At 31.5% G+C, this 21,928-nt stretch overlaps 1 protein-coding gene across 1 annotated transcript; it reads left to right on the top strand.

The window, feature by feature from the left end:
• The first annotated feature begins 620 nt into the window (after positions 1-620).
• On the top strand, positions 621-21,237 carry LOC132728784 (NADPH oxidase 4-like). The gene is made up of 18 exons (XM_060714456.1): positions 621-810; positions 2,631-2,726; positions 3,975-4,088; positions 4,625-4,706; positions 6,705-6,802; positions 7,386-7,410; positions 7,722-7,794; positions 9,364-9,444; positions 10,104-10,275; positions 12,215-12,379; positions 12,615-12,677; positions 13,562-13,625; positions 14,682-14,745; positions 16,624-16,761; positions 19,230-19,338; positions 19,746-19,808; positions 20,296-20,390; positions 20,932-21,237. The coding sequence occupies exons 1-18, from the start codon at positions 757-759 to the stop codon at positions 21,047-21,049; spliced, it is 1,674 nt and encodes a 557-aa protein (XP_060570439.1). The 5' UTR covers positions 621-756; the 3' UTR covers positions 21,050-21,237.
• Positions 21,238-21,928: the final 691 nt, after the last annotated feature.

The raw sequence follows: 21,928 nt of genomic DNA, 5'->3' as shown, positions 1-21,928 counted from the left end.
GGAAATAAATTTATAAATTCGCTCTTTTTATTATAAAAGACACAACTTGTGTAGCATGTTAAGTTATTCCTAAGAAAAAAATTACGTGTTGCACTAAGAAAATAAAATCATTTTTATCAATTTATTTTCCAGTATCAAGTATATTTTAACGACTAAGCTCGGGTTACTTAATGTGATTGTTTTACTATTGGTACAATTAAAATGATATATTTATTTATATACACGTGTAGTTATTTCAATAATCTTCTTCCCTTCATAATTATGTTTTTTTTTTTTATCATGTTTGTTTGTCGGTTTATTTTTTATTCATTATTTTGTTCGGATTAAATTAAATATCTATTTTAGAAAAATAACCTATTTTCATTTTTCGAAATGGATTGGATAATACTAGAAAAAAAAAGATAATAAAGTTATATCAAAATTATAATTAGCTTTATAACATGTTTCGTATAATGTATTGTGCTACAAAAAAAAGATAAGCAACAACTAAATAGATGATGAAAAAAGTACAACTTCCACACCTTTCTAGGAATATGTTAAATATGACAAAAATTAATTCTTCTTTGTTTACAAGTTTAATGAATCAGACGAAGACAATTCTTAGTCACGCATCCCGTAATCTCGCGAGAGATAAAGAAGTAGTTGCACATTACTCACGAGCTGTTTATGAATGTGAATGAAATATCAAAAAGAACAGGTGAAGGCACATGTATTGGTTTAAAGCGTTTGGTAAAACATGGATAAATAACAACAAAAATGAATTCTCAATTTGGCAAGTGTTATAATCAAGGATTTAAGTATTTCACAAGGGTGAGTGACGTTTTTTTTATTTTAATGTTTACTATATCTTATTGTTTTTTATTAAAGTAATGATTTTTGAATGTCAACTGATATAAAAAGAAACACGGATAAAGTGGTAATAATAATCATCATCATTTTTATTTTCATTCTAATCATTACTACAATATTCATCATCATCATTATGATTATCATCATCAGCATCATTATTATTTTTTACAACTTCCACACCTTTCGAAGAATATTTCCGGAAAAATATAATTATCATTATTAGTAACATTTTCATGATCATTATCTTTATCATCGTTGTCATCATCGTCATCATCATCATTATCATCATCATCAGCATCATTATTATTTTTTAAACGTCCACACCTTTCGAAGAATATTTCCGGAAAAAAAACACATTTTAAGTAACATTTTTATTATTTTTTATCATTATCTTTATCATCGTACTCATCATCGGCATCATCATTATTATCATCATCAATCATCCGCATCAGTATCATTATTTGTATTTGAATTCGTTAATAACATTTAAGAATATTTCTTCGGACTATCTCATTTAAAGCATATTTTGCAAAGAGTACAATCATAATGGTTTTTCGAAGAAAAAAAGTCAAGTATCAAGTCACATGATTATGTTTAAAACCTAGATACTGAAACCGAAAAATAAGGACCCTTAACAAGTCGACCAACACGGCACAATTGAAATGTTGCACTCGTTTGCTTAAGTACGCATGAAAAGTTTCCTGTTTTATCATTTTCTGTTTTAAAGATATAAAATATTAGTATTACTATATGTCTTGGAGACTTATTTTGAAACGTTACATGTATTTTGCTAATATATGTATATTATATTATCCTAAAATATTTCGTTCTAATTTTTGCATTTTGATAATACATGGAATACCTTTAGAGATAATCTAAATCACAGATTTCAATAAACGTTATCAGTCGAAGTGACTTAACATACTGTTTTGAGCTTAAAACTTTTTATCAAGGATTTAATTAAGTATCATTTTTTCTTTGTACTCGATATATTTAAAATGTGTTATTTCCATCAATAATTCTACGAAGCGCAATTCGTTTCTTGTTTTATTATATATATCAAAAATGATATTTTATTTAACTAAAGATTGTTTTATCTACATTGATTGTGATAATATGTTTACTTAGTGCTTAAAGGGTGTGTGCACTTTTATCAAGATTAGTTAGTTATTCTTGAAAATAAAACTGCAATGCGCTGCTTGAATTTTCTTATAAATTTTTATTATTATTATTTTTTTTTTTTTGTTTCTTTTTTTCTTATTATGTTTATAAACCGCTCGAGACATTATGTGAACCTTTCAATGGAAGGATAGTATTTCAGAAATAAAACAAACAAATGTTTAGAAAATTTACAGAAAATACGTATGTCTTTGGAATAGTGTAATGGACAAATAATGAAAATGGTAGTTTAGGTCAGAACCGCAGATCTAAAGTGTCAACCATTTAGCATGGTTTAATACATTATCACTTTCAACATATTAAAAAAATGATATAAAAGGCTGAAAATTTAGTCTGCTTATTTGATATATGTGAGCAGTAACGCAAGTTTCACTGTAATAGTTTTTACGTTACTTTCCTGTTATATTTCATCTGAAACCGGATGTATTACATAAGTTTAGGTTCTTATCTAATGTACCGCAAACCAGTCTAAGCGGAAGAAATGGGTATCCGTCTATGAAGGAAGAAAGTCTAGTGTGCGGCACGATTAACTGAAATACGGAGCTGTATTAATTGAAATGCAGTGCAGAGTTAATTGCTAATTATGCAGGTGATATTTTCAGGTAATCTGGTGCGTTGTATCTGGTTTATTATTCTGGAGAACCTATGAACACTACAGGACTGGCCTAGAATATGTATATCTGCACGAAATTCTCGGGGTAATAAAGTTTAACGTTTATATAGAATACTACGGAAGCTGAGAGGTGACATACAGTAATGTTTAGTTTACTTTTACTTTATATATCGTGGTAACGAGAAATTAGACCAAAAAAATCAGCACTTTGCCACGAGATAATAAAAATGCCCTCTTGTCACATGTGTATTTTCCGAAGGATATACATTAATCTTTGAATCACATTTCCGTATATTATATTTTTTATGTTAAAAAAAACAATTTATTTCAATACAATAAATTTATTATCAAATACCATTGTAAGAAATTGTCTTGTCGCCTTATAGTATAACTCTTAAAGTCGCTTTTTATGCGAACTTAATATGCAGTCGGGGAACATGTACGTCTTAGAAATAAATGCTCGAGATATTATCTCGCAGATCTAAGACGAAAGGTGTTACAGCTGTTGATATTGTTGTTGTTATTGTTTACTGATATGCAGCAAGAATGGGGCGGGAATGTTTATGTTTAATTAATACGTCATATTGTGAGCGATACAACAAACGTTACTCTGCATCAAAATATGCATTATATTTTCATTTAATGCTCCCATTTAATTGGTTTTGAAGCTCAGGCTGCTAAAAAACGGCCTTTTTCAATTCAATGTTAAACATACTTCATAACTATACAAATTGTCTGGATTTCCAACTTTGTGGTTTGCTATACTGTATATTAAGTAAAGTATTGGATAATATTTACAAAATTTTAATTGGTATTAACATAAAAATACAAAATAATTGTCTTATTAAAACTATTACTATATGTACCTCGAACCAATACTGCATAGTGAATAAATTGTACATTACTATAGTTACTGTTTATTAATTAGTTTTGTTATTCAAATTATGCAATTGTTTATATATTTCTGACTAATACTTCTGACTAATTGCGCAATATCTTATAAATAACAAAGATTGGATTTTAAGAGCTTTTGAGCTTAAGGTTAAAGCTTTATATGGTGGATGTGTTTTAAAATATGTTTCTTTTAAATTTCAAAGATAAAACATATATTCATAAAAGATATAAATGAAATATGTTTGTATATATCCTAAAGAACGAATGACGCTTGCTCATTAAAATACTAGCAAAATTCTAAATTTCAAAGTTTTTTTCTTTAATACCGGTAAAGAAGTTGTTTATGTATTTATTTATAAATTAACTAAATATCTTTATAATATAAACGTTTTAATCTTTAATAACAATTTGATCTTTTAATTACATTTTAATGTTTCAGACATGGCTATGTCTTGCACGAGGATCAGCTGCGGTCTTGAACCTGAACTGTGCAGTTGTGTTGTTACCAATGTGCCATACACTAGTCTGGCTTCTCAACAGAGTAGTGAGAAGGGTATTCAAAAATTCGTTATTATAATAAAGACACATATTTTATAATTACAATATTCGTTGTAATTGTTATTAAACGGCAGATGAAATAATAAGCCATCATCAGATTTTACAAATCAAATCGTGATCGTCTCTTGATCAATGCGAATGTTTGTTGTGTTTTATAAAGAATAATTTGATCATTTAAACGTTTAAATGAAAAAAAAAATAAACGTTTTTGTATTCGTTTCTATTATGATGAACGCTTTGCACTCTCTAATCGAACAATTTACTACCCAGTACAGTCAAACGTGTATAAAGCGATCGCGCAAGGGAAACACCCCAAAAAAGTGTCGCTTAATACAACGGTCTCTTTAGAAAAAGAATGCGACAAACTTTATTCATGATGTCTTTCATGTGCACATATAAAATGAATGTGGCCGAAGAAATGTTCGAACCAACGATACTTCAGTTGAGAGGCAAACTTCTTATCCGCTATATATTACATAATTATCAAACTAGTTTTAACTTATTGATTTCTTGTTTTTAACTCGTTTCCAGGTGACTGTCAACACCAGATGGCTAAAGATGGAAACAAAATCATTCCATATATTCATAGGATATGTAATATTATTAACTACAGGTAAATCAATGTTCATATATTTATAGTTTTACCCGACAAACGAAGTTTAATGGGGTAAATGGTGGTCGGTCAGTTGGTCCGTTGCAAATTTATTGTCCGGGACATAACTCTGAAACTAAAAGAGATATCAATTTCAAAGTGTGTATGTAGATAGATCTTATTGGAAAAAAGTGCAGTGTAAAAGAACCGTTACTCTGCCTTGTCTAATTCTGGAGTTATTGCCCTTTGTTTTGTTTTTTGCACTTGAGCTTTTTCCGGGACATAACTCTAAAACGACAAGGCGTATTAACAAGAAACATTGAATGTACATAGATCTCATTCAGTAGAAGTGCAAAGGAACCGTTACTCGGCCTTACTTAATGATGGAGTTATTCCCCTTTGTATATTTTCACTTTGAACTTTGTCCGCGACATAACTCTTATACGACAATAGGTATTAACAAGAAACTTTGTAGGTAGATACATCTCATTAAATAGAAGTGCATTGCGAAAGAATCATAACTCTGTCTAACCCTATTTTGGAGTTATTGCCCTTGGTTTATTTTATACTTTTAACTTTGTCCGCGAAATAACTCTAAAACGACTAGGAGTATTAACAAGAAACTTTGTAGCTAGTTAGATATCATTGACTAGAAGTGCAGTGCATAAAAAACTTTATCTGCATAGTCTAATTTTGGATTTATTACCCTTTGCTCATTTTTATACTTAGAACTTTGTCCGGGATATAACTCTAAAACCACAAAGGATATTAACAAGAAACTTTGTACGAAGATAGATCTCATTGAGTAATCTATATGACCAACAAATGTTTCTATAAATAATATAGTTAAGAATTTATCATTTACACTACTTTTTTTAAAGGTGAGACAGTCTTTTTTTATAATTTATAACGTATTTTTATTGTATCATACATATATTCATCATAATAAAAAATATAAAGCTTCGGTCTCACTTACTCCCGGCATCGCGCAGGACAACCCCGTAAGTTACTGGCGGGGTGAAATTATTGTTGCGGTCACACTTACCCCGGCAGCACTACGGTAATTCCCAACTAATCACCCAGGATGCGCTCCGGACCATCCAGGCAGAGCCCAGGTGAAGCTACGGTTCATGTCATGTGCTTCCCCGGTCGTTCCCGGATGACGCCGGAGCCCCGGTCGATCCGGGCAGAGCCCTGGCAGAGCCCAGGACGATCCAGGCAGAGTCCCGGTAGAATCCCGGTGGGTGACGCGCGAAAATTATTACATTGTTACATAATTTTTATTTAATATGATATCAATTGTTCCAGAACAGTAATTTATGATAATTTTCTGAAAAATCCTTCCGCAAGACTGGATAGAAGGGAAATGGGAAGGGTCTTAATACAAACAAGTGAAATTATCGCGAATTGTCGTGATTCTTTTTAAATGAACCGAGTTTTACCGGGGCTCTACCGGGATCAACCGTAGTTGCATCGTCATCCTCCGGGGCTCTGCCTGCATCCTCCAGGGCTCTGCCAGCATTCACCGGGGCTCTACCGTTGCTCTACCGGCTATATCATACCCTGGATCATCCCTGGTTTGTGCCTGCAGAGCTACGGTGCTTCCCCGGTGTAACCCTGGTCGTTCCCGGCCGAGACGAAGCCGGCAAAGCTATACTTCCCGGATAATCCTGGACCACCCCAGTGATTTTAAATATCTATTTCGTTCGGGGTCGAATGCAGGATGTTCCCGGATCATCCCGGACGTTGCCGGCAGAATTACGGATGTGCTCCGGTTGTTTCTGGTCGTTCCAAAATCAGCACGGACGTCTACCGGGGCTCTGCTGGGATGTTAGTTAGACTGTAGCTTTATAGCCAATGTTTTAAAATATATAACTATTTCAACTCAATTTGACAACGACAGAATTAGCATAATGCCACTTTAAATGATTTTGTTTGTTATGTAATATTGCAGCATTTAGATTTTACACCTTTATATTACATAAAGTTTAAATTAACTTCGTATTTTTTTTGTTAAAGGTGTCCATGTGGCTGCACATGTTGTTAATATCAACAGTTTCTGTGAAAACTTCCATGAAGAATTTCTTGAAGTAAATCCATTTTCATATAAACCAAAGGTAACAGTCCTAGATTTAGATGATTAAAATTAAAAAAAGTGCCAGTAAAAAGGATGGCGCATTTGTCTGAATTTTTAAAAAAACTCGACGAGTATATGGACAGGATATTAAACAGCCCATAATTTATATAGACAATAACTGTGACATAGATTGAGGTTATTAACTGTTAGGATTAATCATATTTATATAAGCTCGATTGCGGAACAAGTTCTTGCGCTTATATTAATCACTCTCGAGTCCGCTTCCTGGAACCAACCAGTACTTGTGTCATAATTATGCAGAAACATGGTTGTGACCCGATAAAATAAGGGATCGACCCCATGATCCCTTGTTTGAGAGGCAGATACCTTAACCACTAGGCCATCACTTCTCTTATCGATTGACAATCATGTTTAAACTTTATGGATTATCACGTTTAGAAACAAGTATTTATTGACATAAAATGAAAACATATCTTAATAAAATGTTGCATTTTCATTGAAAAGTAAATACGTACCTTGTAAGATTATAATACTTGGCCTTGTGTTTAACTTAGTTTTTTTATGTCAAAACCTGCATTAAATGAATAAATATTTGTTTGCAGATATATAGCATTGTTTTTGGGACAGGTAAGTTTCATTTAATCATGTATTATATAATTCATATTTTGAAGAAAAACTAACCTTTTTTATACATAAAAATTATTTAAAAACTTACTCTAAACAAAACTATGATTCACATTTGAAAAAGAAAAAAAAAGATATGTATTTATAAAAACTTGCTTTTCATTTCACGTTGTTACTTTTGGTTATTCCTTATTTTCTGTACTGGCATGAAAACAGTTTTGCAGATAACTCTTTGCATACTTAATGTATTTGTCACGAAACGTTTATCTCCCTTTCCGTGACAAAAATCTCTTTACGTCCTTATTTTCTTTCAGTAACCGGTGTTACGGGTATATTAATGACATTAATATTGCTGATGATCTTTTTGACAAGTCTCAAAGTAGTGAGGTAAGGATTTTTTAATTTCCACTATATTGCCTTACTGAAAGAAATACCGCTGAGGCTGAAAAGCCTAAAATTACAAAATTTGAAAATAGTTCGTACATGTAACTCAACTGGTGCACTTAAATGACAATCTATGATACAGAAAATGTATAAATATACACAATAAGATATTTTTATTACATGCGTTTCGGTAGTTTATAGAACTATATCAGTTAAAATAAAAAACTGTAATTTTACTGTTTGAAACAGTGAAATTATCAAATTGATAATTTTCACTGTTTTGAATTTAAGCCCGTTACGTTGTTTCAGTGAAATACCAACGTGAACAGTACTGGAAATCAAATACTGACGTGACACGTGGTATTATTATTTGGCGCACGTTTTATTTAACATTAGGTTAAAACGTTATTTTGCGTATAATAAAAAGAAAATTTGTTTACGTTAGAGTTACAAGATCGAAATATATTTCAGTAAGATCGAAATATATTTCACCTCGTGAACACTCAAAGTTCATATTTCACACGTGGTTGCGCCACTCGTGAACTAGACCTTTTGGTGCTCACTCAGGGAATTATAATACGATCTTACACTGAACTAAACAAATATCCTCTACATAATCGTTTTATGCAACTTTTTGGGCCTATTTGAGTGAAAAGCGTTGCAGCGTTTCAATTTGAGGTTAGATTGCACAATACAATTCACTATTTCAAGAGAATTTCTGAAGTGAGAGAATGATCTCAAATTTTGTTCAAGCTATTGGTCCACACCTACACCCAATTATCATAAAACAAAATCTTAAAGAAATAAACCATGGCGGCATGGCCGAATGGTTAGGTAGTTATCTAATAAGTGCTAGCCGAGTGGGTTCAAACCCTGTCAGGGGCAATCCGTTGTTTTCGAGAGGAAAAAACATTACACTCATCGTTAAGTACCGGTTGGTTCCAGAAAGGGATTCGAAAGTGTTTCAATACGCTTATAAAATATCTTACAACGCAACCGAACTAACATAAATTTATGTAAACTAATAAACTAACAAAGGCATTATATTTTATAGATTTAATTGGCTGATTAAATTAAAAATCTCCTCTAAATGCAAACAAAAATATATATCATTTAGATTAGTGTTTTCCCGATTGTCTCTGAAAATCGATAACTAATCGGACCACCCCAAAAACAATCGATAGTTCTTTTTAAAAATTGATAAAGTTGTAATACAAAAATTGCCTGTCACAAAGTTGTATTAGGTATTTATGTTTTTTGTTTTGGATTCAAAGAATACATCTTACTTTAATCTTGGAGACAAGAGTTTATATATTCTCAAAATGTGGTCACTACTGTAGAAAAAAATACATACAAGGATTGATACTTTAAGAAAAAAGGGCCATAATAAATGCGAAACTCGATTATACTATCGGAAGACAATCGATTGTGGTGGTCCGATTGTCGATAGTGATTTTCGAGTCCGATACACAACACTAATTCAGATACACACAAATATTGAATATCGCACAGAATTAGCTAAATATCTGATGTTGCAGCTGTTGTTATTTCTGAAGACTTTTTTCATTGCAGACGCCGCTGTTTTAACACGTTTTGGTACAGCCATAGAATATTTGTAGTTTTCTATTTATTGTTTGTATTTCATGGATTCAGGTAAATATATTACCTAACAGTAAATCAAAGCCTAGGGTTTTTGTTATATTTAACGGTCTATAATACTTTTACTGAATGTTAAGGTCGGAGGTTATGTGTGTAGGCATTTCTGACAATTAATTGCATAGTGAGTTACAAAAATGGAAAATCCATTCTTTTGTGAATATAAGAACAAAACATCTCTGATCAGATCTACTTAAGTTATTTCATTCATGTAGCGTGTATGGGTGACGTCATGTCTGTACTTGAAATAGTAAAATTTGCCTACTTAGTATAGGTTTTCCAGCGGTTTAAAATAAGAAACCGCATCGCTTTGAAAATTGTGAAAGCTCACCGATGATTGGCTGTTTGAAAGGTCAGGAGAAGATGGTTACCTTTTGTTAGTCGTCAGATCCTTTTGCGTAGCTTTAATTAGGAGCTGGTTTCAATCAGATTGAAAACATCTGCCGCTTGTGTCATTTTTAAGAACAGTTTCATAATGCCATAATTTCATAACAATTGCTTTTTAGTTTAATTCTATTTCTTATAATACAATGGAAAAAAAAAATTCGTGTTCCGACAATTTCTTTTAGGGGCTTAACATTTTAAGTATAAAATTCTGGGAAGATAACAGAATCATACATTTCATTCACATTTTGTTATCTTATTTACTTTAAAAGAGGACCATTGCGCAAACAGATAAACGTTGATAAACATATACCTGGTTGCCACAGAAACCGTATTGATGAGACAATGGTGATAATCACCAGCAATACCACTGACAATTCCAGCATTTATATATCGAACGAAACTTGTTCAGAAATGCCAACATTTGTTCCAATAGGCTGTCACGTAAGTTTGATAGAAATTATAACATTGTTTATCCACCCTCTTCCCCGTATGAGTAATGCTCTTCAACTTAATTCAAGATTACCAGTGTAATATGCAAAATCATTTTGATTAAACATTGAACTTTTAATGATAAGTTCGAGTATTGTATATATTTTGAATTCGGGCCTGTTTTATTCAATATTTATTAATGTGTGCCATATATTGTTCACTGATGGTAACATCATAATGATACGTATCTAACCCTTATGGAATGGATTATCCGCCACTCTAATTAATATAAATACATTGTAATTAATATGAAAACATTCTTATTATTTTGAAGACATTCTTATTGATAGGAAGACATTATTACTATTATGAAAACATTGTTATTAATATGAAGACATTATTATTAATACGTTGTAATCATTTTGCAAACTTAAGATGTTGTACTTGCTGATGTAACTCGAGTTCATATTGAAATATGCGAACATTCAATTTACACTTCAGTTCTAAGGCTGTAAACATATATGCATGCAAACTATAATTAGATATTTAATTTGCTGGCTTTCAAATATAATTTTCCTTTATTTGAATCTGCTTTCTAAAATTAATTTGACACACATTTTATTCTTACAGTGTTTCAGTATTTATTTTACAAAAATCATGCTGACATTGTGTATCATGCATTCGAAACAGCAGTTTGCATAGCACACCAATAGTTTCGAAGTATAATTCAAAATTAATTAGGTTTTTGCGCTAGAATTGGCCCTTTTAATCAAGGGGGAATAACTGGTAAAATGTAAAAAATAATAATCGCTCCCTGACTGGTGTTCACAAATCTGATACTACGAAAACTAATCCGATCATGTGGAGGTTAATGACTACCAAATATTTCCCCCTATATATAAAGTATTGTAAAAAGGCCAAGTTTGAGGCAAAATATCTCAAAATCCGCCGCATACAGTATTCCACATGCATACCTTTTCTGAAAGATCTTCCAAAATGAGTTAATTTAAAGAATAAAAATGATATGTTACGCATTATGCAAGAGAAAACATGTTCGTTGTTGTTGTATATAGAGCTAGTAACAGCTTTTTTCAAGGCAGGGTATCACGATGTTTGATCGGATCTTTTTTATGAGGTGATTTTTACGTCCGCACCGAAAGGGATCAGTTAGTATTAAACAGCGACCTTTGTCGTAAGAAAACGCACTTCAAAAATTGGTTCCCCGCTTCGTTTTTTGATAACGTCAACATTGTTATGAAGACAATTTTGTTTTAATGAGTCAATGTTAATCAGCATTTTATACCGCGAATGATGTTTCGATTGTTTTGATTAAATGTTGAACATTTTATTACAAATGAATTAACACATATTTGGTAGCGTCCATACACTGAATACCTAATGTTGATTTTAATGTGTGATTTTGAATTAAAATGTTTAAAATATATTTTAAGGGAAATCATACCAATTTTCAGAATAAAACAAGAAATTAAAAACGTGTATAAAAATAAAATTAACGTATAACAACGATATATTTCAAAATACTTTTATAATTATAAATATACGAAATACACCAAGTCTTGAAAATAACCAAAATCTAACATCAAATTCACTATCGCAAAAGTAAAAACGAATGTCATAAAGCATAATAGGTGAGCTGGCGGATAATCACTTCCATAAACCCTAGCATGGATTTCACTTTATTTCCACGGATTATTGTTTCTCTGTTAACGCGCTGCAAACATTTCGTTTTGTTAGTCAGTCTTATATTTTACCAGTATATAAATGCGTTATTTATTTAAATACTCTTTAAAAAATAAACCTAAGCAGTTGTGTGACAATACCAATTGAATAAAATACAAACATGTTTTGCTTTTTATCAGTTATACTTTTAATTCACGTCACATTTTTTTATTTGAGTTGATTGTGCAAGTAAATTTTTTAAATGTTACAGACATGGTTGTGGGTAGGCATTCCAGTGTTGATATACATATGTGACGTTGTATGCAGAATTTTCCGCAGACGACATTCCGCCGAAATATCCGATGTTCGACATATATGTGACGATATAATAGAAGTGTCTTTTTATAACTCAGATCTCAAACCTCGACCAGGACAGGTTACAAAATCTTATTATGTTATGATTTGAAAGTATTTTATGTAAATTGTTACGTAATTCAATAATGACGTCAGCAATTTTGATAATTTCAATAATAAACATTTTAACAGATTTCCTTTGGCGTTAGATTCTAATTGTTTAATTTTGATTATTATTTTTTATTATTTTTTATCTTTTCTTTCGTTATTTTTTAAATTTGAGAAGACTGGTGTCTAAAGGGTTCTATTTATTTCAGTATGTATTTGTCAACTGTAATCAAATCTCCACTATTGAATGGCATCCATTCTCGGTAGTTCAGGTAAGTTTCTTTAGTTTATACTTATAAATGAAATATAATTGAGAAATAATTATGAAATGGAATGCGTTTTCATTATCTTTTTCCGTATTTTCAATTAAAATATATTTTTCACTGCAATGAAACATATTTTCCGCATTTTTACTGGTGTATTGCCGGACTACTGTCTTTAGAATTCTGCCAGTACACAAAATTTAAAAACGAAGTCTTTTAATTGAAATGTCAAAAAGAGAAAATGTATATAATAAACGGAAAATTAAAGATCTTTTATATATAAAAACAGGATTTATTTTCATCCTCTGAGATGAAAATTATCATATTTCACTCGTGGTAAGCGCCATTTATAAAATATCTATTTTCATACCACTCGATAAAAATAAGTGTAGTATTTATAGAAAATCTTGAATATCCTCTATTTACAATAAATTAGACTCAAACCTTTTAAATATATAAACCTACCCAATAACATTATTATACTAAATGCGTAAGACTTATTCGAAAAGAAAACTAGTTAGGGTTTCGCGTCACAAATTTACTTAACAGGTTAAATAGCGACTGTCCAGATTTATAAGTAAAAGAAAACTTCAGGGTCAAGTTTCGAGCATTATTTTCTGACACAAAAATGTACCTTAGTAATACCACTGGCCTTCCGCTACTCAGCTGGACAAATTTCATATGGAACTGGATTCAATATTTCAGGAGGTGATCGTAATGGTGATGAACATGTTAAAATTAGACACCTCAACCTTGACCACAGACGTAACCATGAAAAAACAAAGGAAGGATCTAGTACATATTGAATAAAACTACATCTCACTTTACCATACAAATACGTCAAAAACAAATTGTACAGCCTAGATAAATTTTCTTTCTTGTTTTATTTCTAGGTTCCTACAATCTGTAATAACAATATTTTTAAACTTTGGATCAAATCATCCGGCGATTGGACAGGTAAGAAATTTTCATTTTAGAAATTTATGTAATTATTTAATTTTAAAAATTATCTATTTCTTTTCTATTTTTATTATTTATTTTATTCTATTTTTATTATACAGAGCGTATTCTTGAAAGTTCTTTCTATAAATACAGGATAGATTTTCACAGAGTGGTATGAAAACAAATATTTTATGAGTGACAGTAACCACGAGTGGAATACGATTTTTTTCATACCACAATATGAAAATAAATCATGTATGATAATTTATTAAAAAAACAAAACTTTTTTGTTAGTTACATAAATTATTATACATTTTCAACATTGTGACATTACAAGTCGTAAGATCTCCCCTATTTTGACTGAATTTAGGAGAACGTAGTCCGACAAGACATCGGTGAAAATACGGACATATGTTTCACTGCAGTTAAAACATATTTTTTTACAGTAAAAAATATGGAAAATGAAAATGCGCATTTTATTGCATCAACATTTCTCAATATTTTATCAATAAGTATATAATTTTCATTCATTCATTCATTCATTCATTCATTCATTCATTCATTCATTCATTCATTCATTCATTCATTCATTCATTCATCCATTTATTTATTTATTTACTTACTTATTTATTTTATTATTTTTTCTTTGGGAGGGGTAGGGGCTGAAGGGGTGTTTTAGGGGTAGGGGGAGGGGATTTTTTAATAATTATATAGATAAATTCAATGTTGCGCCCCTTTTGTCTTATATTCGTAATAATAAAAACTTTTATTTCTAATACTATAATTTGAGTAAGTCTTATTTTAGAATAACTTTGATTTAAGAATCTCACGCGCTCCTTTGCGCACTTCGTGTACGGACACCAGAGTAAAACCACCGACCTTCCGTCAGCTAGCTGGATATATTCCTGACATGAAAGAAATCAACGTCTTTGGTGGGATTCAAACCCACAGTGATGATAGGTCACATTTTTAAATATAGAAATAACATATATATGGTTACACGAATAATGTTGTAATATATATGAAATATACCTATTATCTTCAAAGAGAATCATATTGATTATTTCATAGATCAATTCGTAGAGAAAACAAAGGGAACAAAATCGGGATCATGCTGCGAGGATCCAATGCAAAGGTATTTTATTATTTTATCATTTGCTTATGTTTAGAATTAAATGTTTAAACGGAAGCGTCCTGGTGCTAATTAAACATGTTCTGTAAAAATGTTAAGTTATAAACTCCTAATTAGTTTTTTTTATCTCCTATGTAGGAGTTAAAAAGTCCTACGTAGGAGTTTAAAATGTCCTACGTAGGTGTTACAAAGTCATTCGTAGGACTGATAAAGTCCTACGTAGGAGTTATCATTTTTTAGCTCGACTATTCGAAGAATATAAGAGCTATTGTAGTCGCCCCGGCGTCGGCGTCGGCGTCAGCGTCCGCGTCGGCGTCTGCGTTGGTTAAAGTTTTTTGTAAAGTCAAATATCTCAATTACTACTTGAGATATTCAATTGAAACTTACAATACTTATTTATAGTAACAATGTACATCAGATTGACAAGTTGGATAACTCTGCTTACAATATTGACAGAATTATGCCCCTTTTTAACTTAGAAATTTTGGTTAAAGTTTTTTGTAAAGTCAAATATCTCAATTATTGCTTGAGATATTCAATTGAAACTTACAACACTTATTTACAGTAACAAGGTTCATCAGATTGACAGGTTGGATAACTCTGCCTACAATATTGACAGAATTATGCCCCTTTGGAACTTAGAAATTTTGGTTAAATTTTTTTTGTAAAGTCAAATATCTCAATTATTGCTTGAGATATTCAATTGAAATTTATAAACTTTTTTATAGTAACAATGTACACCAGTTTGCAAAATTGCATAACTCTGCCTGCAATATTTGCAAAATTATTTGCCCCTTTGAAACTTAGAAATTTTAGTTAAAGGTTAAAGGTCTTCAAAGATATTTACTTGAAACTTTACACATGCACTAAGGGTCATAATTGGAGGGTCATAATTGTATGTCACTGACCAAGTTCCACAACTCTATCTTGCATTAAGGCTGATTCATATCCCGTTTTCTACTTAGTCTCTTGGTTAATGTTTACATGCACATTTTACATATCTCAATAACTATTAAAGTTATTTATTTAAAACTTCACATATGCATTTAGGGTCATAATTGTAGGTCACTGACAAAAATCCACAATTCTATCTTGCATTAAGGCTGATTTTTCTCCCCTTTTTCAACTTAGAAATTCATGGTAAAGTTTTGCTTGTAAGCTGTTATCTCAATAACTACTGAAGGGTTTGTGCCTTTTTTTGGGACAATTTTATGCATTCATAATAATTAAGCAGTGATTTACTTGATAAAACATCTTAATAACAAGCCTTTGTACCTTTTCTGTCAAATTTATGTATTCATAGGTAATTAGTATTATTATACTCAATAAAACACCCTTGTGACATTACCTTCCGAATAGTCAAGCCAATACTGTATAATTAGACTCTCTCTCAGGCCTTAAACATGAATTTATAAAAAAAATTAGCCCTTTTGTGAACTTAAAAAATTTAACATTATCCAGGCTCTTTTACTATCAAACACTTAGAATAGTCGAGCGTGCTGTCCTACCGACAGCTCTTGTTATTGAACATGTTTAATTTGCCCCAGGACGCTTCCCTATGTTTACTTTTAAATTCGATCATAGTGTAACACAATCTTATAATTGTTATGACATATGACTGAAGAATGATAATGTACGGTAACATGCAATTACGAGTACTGTTTTTAGCAGGCCCAATTAAATCGAGCCTGCGACATTTTAAATTTTACCATTTTGGTTGTCCTTTAGGAATTTCGTTTTTTCTCTATTTATGCCAATACAGATTTCCATGTGGGGATACAGATTTCCATAATCCTTCAGTTAGATGTTTTGATATTTTGATAGCATGTATTATGTCTAATTTTCATTTTGAAAATTAAAATACGAATATTATCTTTTCAGATATCCAACAGTCCAGATTGATGGGCCATATAGCAGTTCGATGGAAAACATATTAAAGTACAAATTTGCTCTATGCATTGCCGGAGGCGTTGGGATAACTCCGTTTTTATCCCATATTTTATACTTAGCAGAAGACAGGTGATGCCAAGATTGTTTTTATCTACTTATCTAGTTATCATACAGAGTTTCCTTTCTTGAAAACGAAATGGATGATATGATAATGACGAAACGACGATGATAATTATAAAATAAAAGTGATGAATATTTATGATCAAATATTAATATAATGTTGACAACACAAAGTGATGATGATGATGATTAATGATGATGATAATGATTAATAATGATAATATATTCATATAATCATGAAAATTAGAGACTCGGTTTGATTGAGTCTTTACATAAGGGATAATAAAAGGTGCAACATCCCTCATGCCCCCTAGCACCGGCTTGAGCGGTGCTCAATTTTTACATTTTAAAGTGTTGGAATCAATGATCCATAAGGACCATACAAATAAAGCAGCACTGAAGTGGATTCGGGGCAACTTTTACAGCTGCCACACAACACTTGACACCTGCTGTTGTGAAGTATAACTAGAAATGTGTCCATAGGACACGGATGCCCCAACCGCGCCACTGTTCTGTCAATCTTTTTACAAAGTCAAGGGAAATAACTCTACAAATACTGGATAAATCCACAAGCGAAACCACAGGTGCAAATTTAAATATGCCGAGCAACCTGCCCATAAGGTTTAATGACTATGTCAAATCCTTTTTGAGTAACTTGCGACACAAGTTGAAAATTGCAAAATTTTTCTAAGTCAAGGGCAATAACTCTAAAAATACTAAATAAATCCAGAAGAAAATACCTGGTGCACAACTGCACATGCTGTTCAATATTCCTGCAAAGTTACATGACTCTAGGTCAAATACTTTTTGAGTTACGTGCGACACATGTTGAAAATTGCAAAATTTTACTAAGTCAAGGGCAATAACTCTGAAAATACTAAAAAAATCCAAACGAAAATACCTAGGTGCACAACTACACATGGTGATCAACATTCCTGTAAAGTTTCATGACTCTAGGTCAAATACTTTTTGAGTTACGTGCGACACAAGTTGAAAATTGCAAAATTTTACTAAGTCAAGTGCAATAACTCTGAAACTACTAAAAATATCAACACGAAAATACTCAGGTGCACAACTACACATGCTGATCAACATTCCTGTAAAGTTTCATGACTCTAGGTCAAATACGTTTTGAGTTACGTGCGACACAAGTTGAAAATTGCAAAATTTTACTAAGTCAAGGGCAATAACTCTGAAAATACTAAAATTATCCACACGAAAATACTCAGGTGCACAACTTCACATGCTGATCAACATTCCTGTAAAGTTTCATGACTCTAGGTCAAATACTTGTTGAGCTACATGCGACACAAGTTGAAAATTGCAAAAATTTACTAAGTCAAGGGCAATAACTCTGAAAATACTAAAAATATCCAAACGAAAATACCCAGGTGCACAATAACACATGCTGATCAACATTCCTGTAAAGTTTCATGACTCTAGGTCAAATACTTTTTGAGTTACGTGCGACACTAGTTGAAAATTGCAAAATTTTACTAAGTCAAGGGCAATAACTCTGAAAATACTAAAAATATCCAGACGAAAAAACCCAGGTGCACAACTACACATGCTGATCAACATTCCTGTAAAGTTTCATGACTCTAGGTCAAATACTTTTCGAGTTACGGCGACACAAAAGTGAACGGACGGACGGAGGACGGGCGGCCGGACGGACGGACGGACGGACGGACAAGGGTAAATCTAAATGCCCGCCACTAACTTTGGGGCACAAAAATCTGGATAAAGTGTGATCCCTAAGAAGCATTAATCATAACAAAATTACATGAAAATTGCAGACTCGGTTTCATTGAGTTTGTGCATAAAGGATAATGAAAATAACAACCTCCCTCACGCCTCCTAGCACCGAGTTGAGTGGTACTCAATTTCCTACACTTAAAAGTGTTGATATCAACGACCCCGAAGGACCAGAAAAATGTAACAACATTGACCTACCTAAGATATGAAAAGACTCCCACACTTTTTATAAATTGAATCTTTCTGATAAATTCGGATGGATATTTTTAGATATTTATGTAAATTACGGTGGTTTACTCATGGATAAACAGAGTGACTTTAAACAACGCGCAGAAGAGCGTCTTAGGCGTTTTTCGATTAACAGGGCAACTTTACCATTACAATTATCCATGCGACATGAGAGCTAAAACATAACAAGTGATACAAATGAAATATATCTATTAAAACTGAAACCGATCTTTCTTTCTTTTTGATTAAAATGTGAATGTTATGTATTGAGAAGTTTCTATATAGGATATTAATAGTAGGGCTTAAATTAGAACAGTCGAGAGAATATACGTACTATATATATGTATACATGTAATAGAAACACAAAAATGGCTTGTCGTAAATTTTCTTATTTAGTATACTTTATACTTTCTGTATAATTTATATAGAAACACTTTTATGACTATTGCTGAACAAATAAACAATTCTAATTATGCTTTTACATTCTTTTTCAGGGGCAAGAACAAAAAGATAAAGTTGAAATGTTTACATCTTATTTTTGCTGGAAGAAATGAAGATATTCTCCAAAGTTCTTTTGAAACCATTCAGAAATCATGCGAAAAGGTTTGAATATCAGTATTGCCCTTTGTAATTCAGGGTATAGAAAAAAAAATCTATTCTGCCAAGCTGCCGAAATCACTTTATTTCTGATATGTTAGTTTTGACTTTCTAAAAATGACATTAAGTACACAAGAAATTATATGAACTTTATAAAACAGTGAAATTAAATGTTGTCTGGGTATCTCCAAAATAAATTCATATAATGCGCGCTATATAAATTACATGTATGTAGATTGTTCATAAATGTAGATCTCCTTAAATGTAAACTTGACCAAAAATAAATACCTTCAGAACTTATACAAGGTCACTTAGAATATGAAATGAAAGATGATTGCAAAATAAAATAAACATTCCACATTGACATTCGTTACACGCGTGAAAATCGTTCTAATTTGACTTTTCTTTTTCAGGTGAACGGAAGAGTTGATATTGATGTTAAACTTTTCTACACTGGAAAACTCACAAAAAATAAGGTAAATCATTTTCATTTCGGCGTACACGATCTCTCACACATTATTATGATTGTTAGACGAATAACAACGCTCATTCGTTTTAAGCGCATTTCCTGTACTGGCACCCGTTTAGTTAGTAAATTTGTAAAACTTAGTCATACCGATTGATTTTATATTTTATTTGCCTCATTATAAATAAAAAATATAGACTGGACTGGTCATTTAATCAGAAACAGTAATGTTTTGAATTTGTTGTAGTTTGTAGTTTTTTATATTTACCTATCAAGCTACAAATGTTTAAAGGAACTCAATGTTGTTTCAAAGACCAAAAAACATAAACTTAGAACTACTTAGTACGTAGATCAGCTGGGCCGCTAAAATCAGAAAAATATGCCAAAGAAAATTAAGCAATATACTCAAGGATGAGTAGTATCGCCATTTAAAAATAATTATGCATACAACTTGTTAAATTCCTTGATGAAAACTGTTTTAATTGATTTGCTTTCAGAATGCAGTGACAAGTGCAAAAATACAGAATGGCCGCCCACAACTTGGTCAGATTTTCAAAAATATGTCTGCGAAAACGACCTTTGCCAATAAAAGGTAAGTCCACCTTGAACGAAAATCCGTTCAAATTTTGAGTCAATATTTTAAATTTTGATTCAATCATTGTAAAATAGGTAAAACATATTATCCGTCTCACACTGTTGTTATGACCTAAGCTATGCGTACCAAAATGTAAAAATTGTTCTATAACAGTTACTTTGTATAAAGCCCTTTCAGTTCATGTCACGAATTAGACTGGTATTTGTCCTTACAATAAAAGATCCAAAATAACTTTTGATACGGTTGAAGGCTATACAGAAGTGATTTGTTCACATGCTTCGGGTATAATTACACTTTCTGTTTATTCCGTTATTACATCAAGTCATTCTGACTTACACAATGATTAGCAAAAACTAATGAATCGCCGCTTTATATGTGTACGTTATAAACATAATGATTAGTTTAAATGCATACACTATTATATCGGAAAGTGGAGGTTTAATAATTGAACCTTGTTCAAAACCACTATTTCATAATTAAAAAAAAAATTAAATGGTTATTGCAACGTCAATATTTAATAATGTTTTCCATTTTTCAGGTGTACTGTAGGCGTTTTTGCGTGTGGTCCTGTTGCTATGTGCACTGATGTCGCAAGATATTGCAATACGTATTCTACCTTACATACAAGATATGCGTTCCATAAAGAATCATTCTAGAAATTCAAATATGCGAAACCCAGAGTTTTCTTTCTTAAACCACTGCTTTGAAAATATTTGCTAACTTTATATATGACATTTCTGATGTATTTGAACATACTAAGGCTGCTTAGTAAGGGTCAATGTTGAAAAATCAAAATGTATTTCTGTGAAAGAAATATAATAAATAATGTGATATTTGATAGCTAGAGGTTTTCTTTTGTTTCTTTGTTCTTTTGTTTTAAACTTTTCCTAATGGTACAAAACCGCATTTAAAGTCGAATGTTATGCAGATGAAAAGCCGAAAACATAAAATGCGTTCTTGACATTTAATATGATTTTAAATTCAGGGTTTTTGTTCTACAAGTTACTTTGAATTTTGAATTTGACCTTACCAGCAGTTTAATACCATTCAGTTCTGTGACTGGTCGGTATCCGATTTTCATTAATGTCGAAGAAGTTTAAAGAGTGGAATACCAACACTATTAATAACATAATATTATTATGATAATATGGGTTTGACTCTTGTGGATTTTTGATACGCCAAGGACTCATGGGGTTCGTTAAAATACATAATGCTAATCGTTTCTTTGCATTGTCTATATATGGCTAAAGACTGGCTGTTATAATTGTGATAGACAAACATTTTGTATTACAAAATGTCAAGAATAAAATATAAATCTGCGTTAAATATCAAACAACTGTCCCATTCTTTATAATAATTTAAACTTTACGGGTATATTCTGAGGGATTCTTCCAGAAATTCCATTAGGCCATGTGAGTTATTTATCGTTTATGCCAATTAAATCATAAGACTGGAAGTAATTATGGCAAAATTTAACAGATTTTGACTTTCACCTGTTCACTTACTATAAACTCTTGTATGGGCATACTCTCACG

The sequence above is a fragment of the Ruditapes philippinarum genome, unplaced genomic scaffold, assembly GCF_026571515.1.
Source record: "Ruditapes philippinarum isolate M1 unplaced genomic scaffold, ASM2657151v2 ctg1582_1_1_1_1, whole genome shotgun sequence".
Taxonomy (NCBI): Eukaryota; Metazoa; Mollusca; class Bivalvia; order Venerida; family Veneridae; genus Ruditapes; species Ruditapes philippinarum.
This window is presented reverse-complemented; position numbering and strand designations above follow the sequence as displayed.

Bases quoted from the DNA above. Each gene is read 5' to 3' on its own strand.
- LOC132728784 (XM_060714456.1), top strand. From the start codon at position 757: ATGAATTCTCAATTTGGCAAGTGTTATAATCAAGGATTTAAGTATTTC. The intron at 4,089-4,624 runs GTATTCAAAAAT...ACTCGTTTCCAG, and splicing joins TCAACAGAGTAGTGAGAAGG to GTGACTGTCAACACCAGATG. The intron at 12,380-12,614 runs GTTACAAAATCT...TATTTATTTCAG, and splicing joins TCAAACCTCGACCAGGACAG to TATGTATTTGTCAACTGTAA.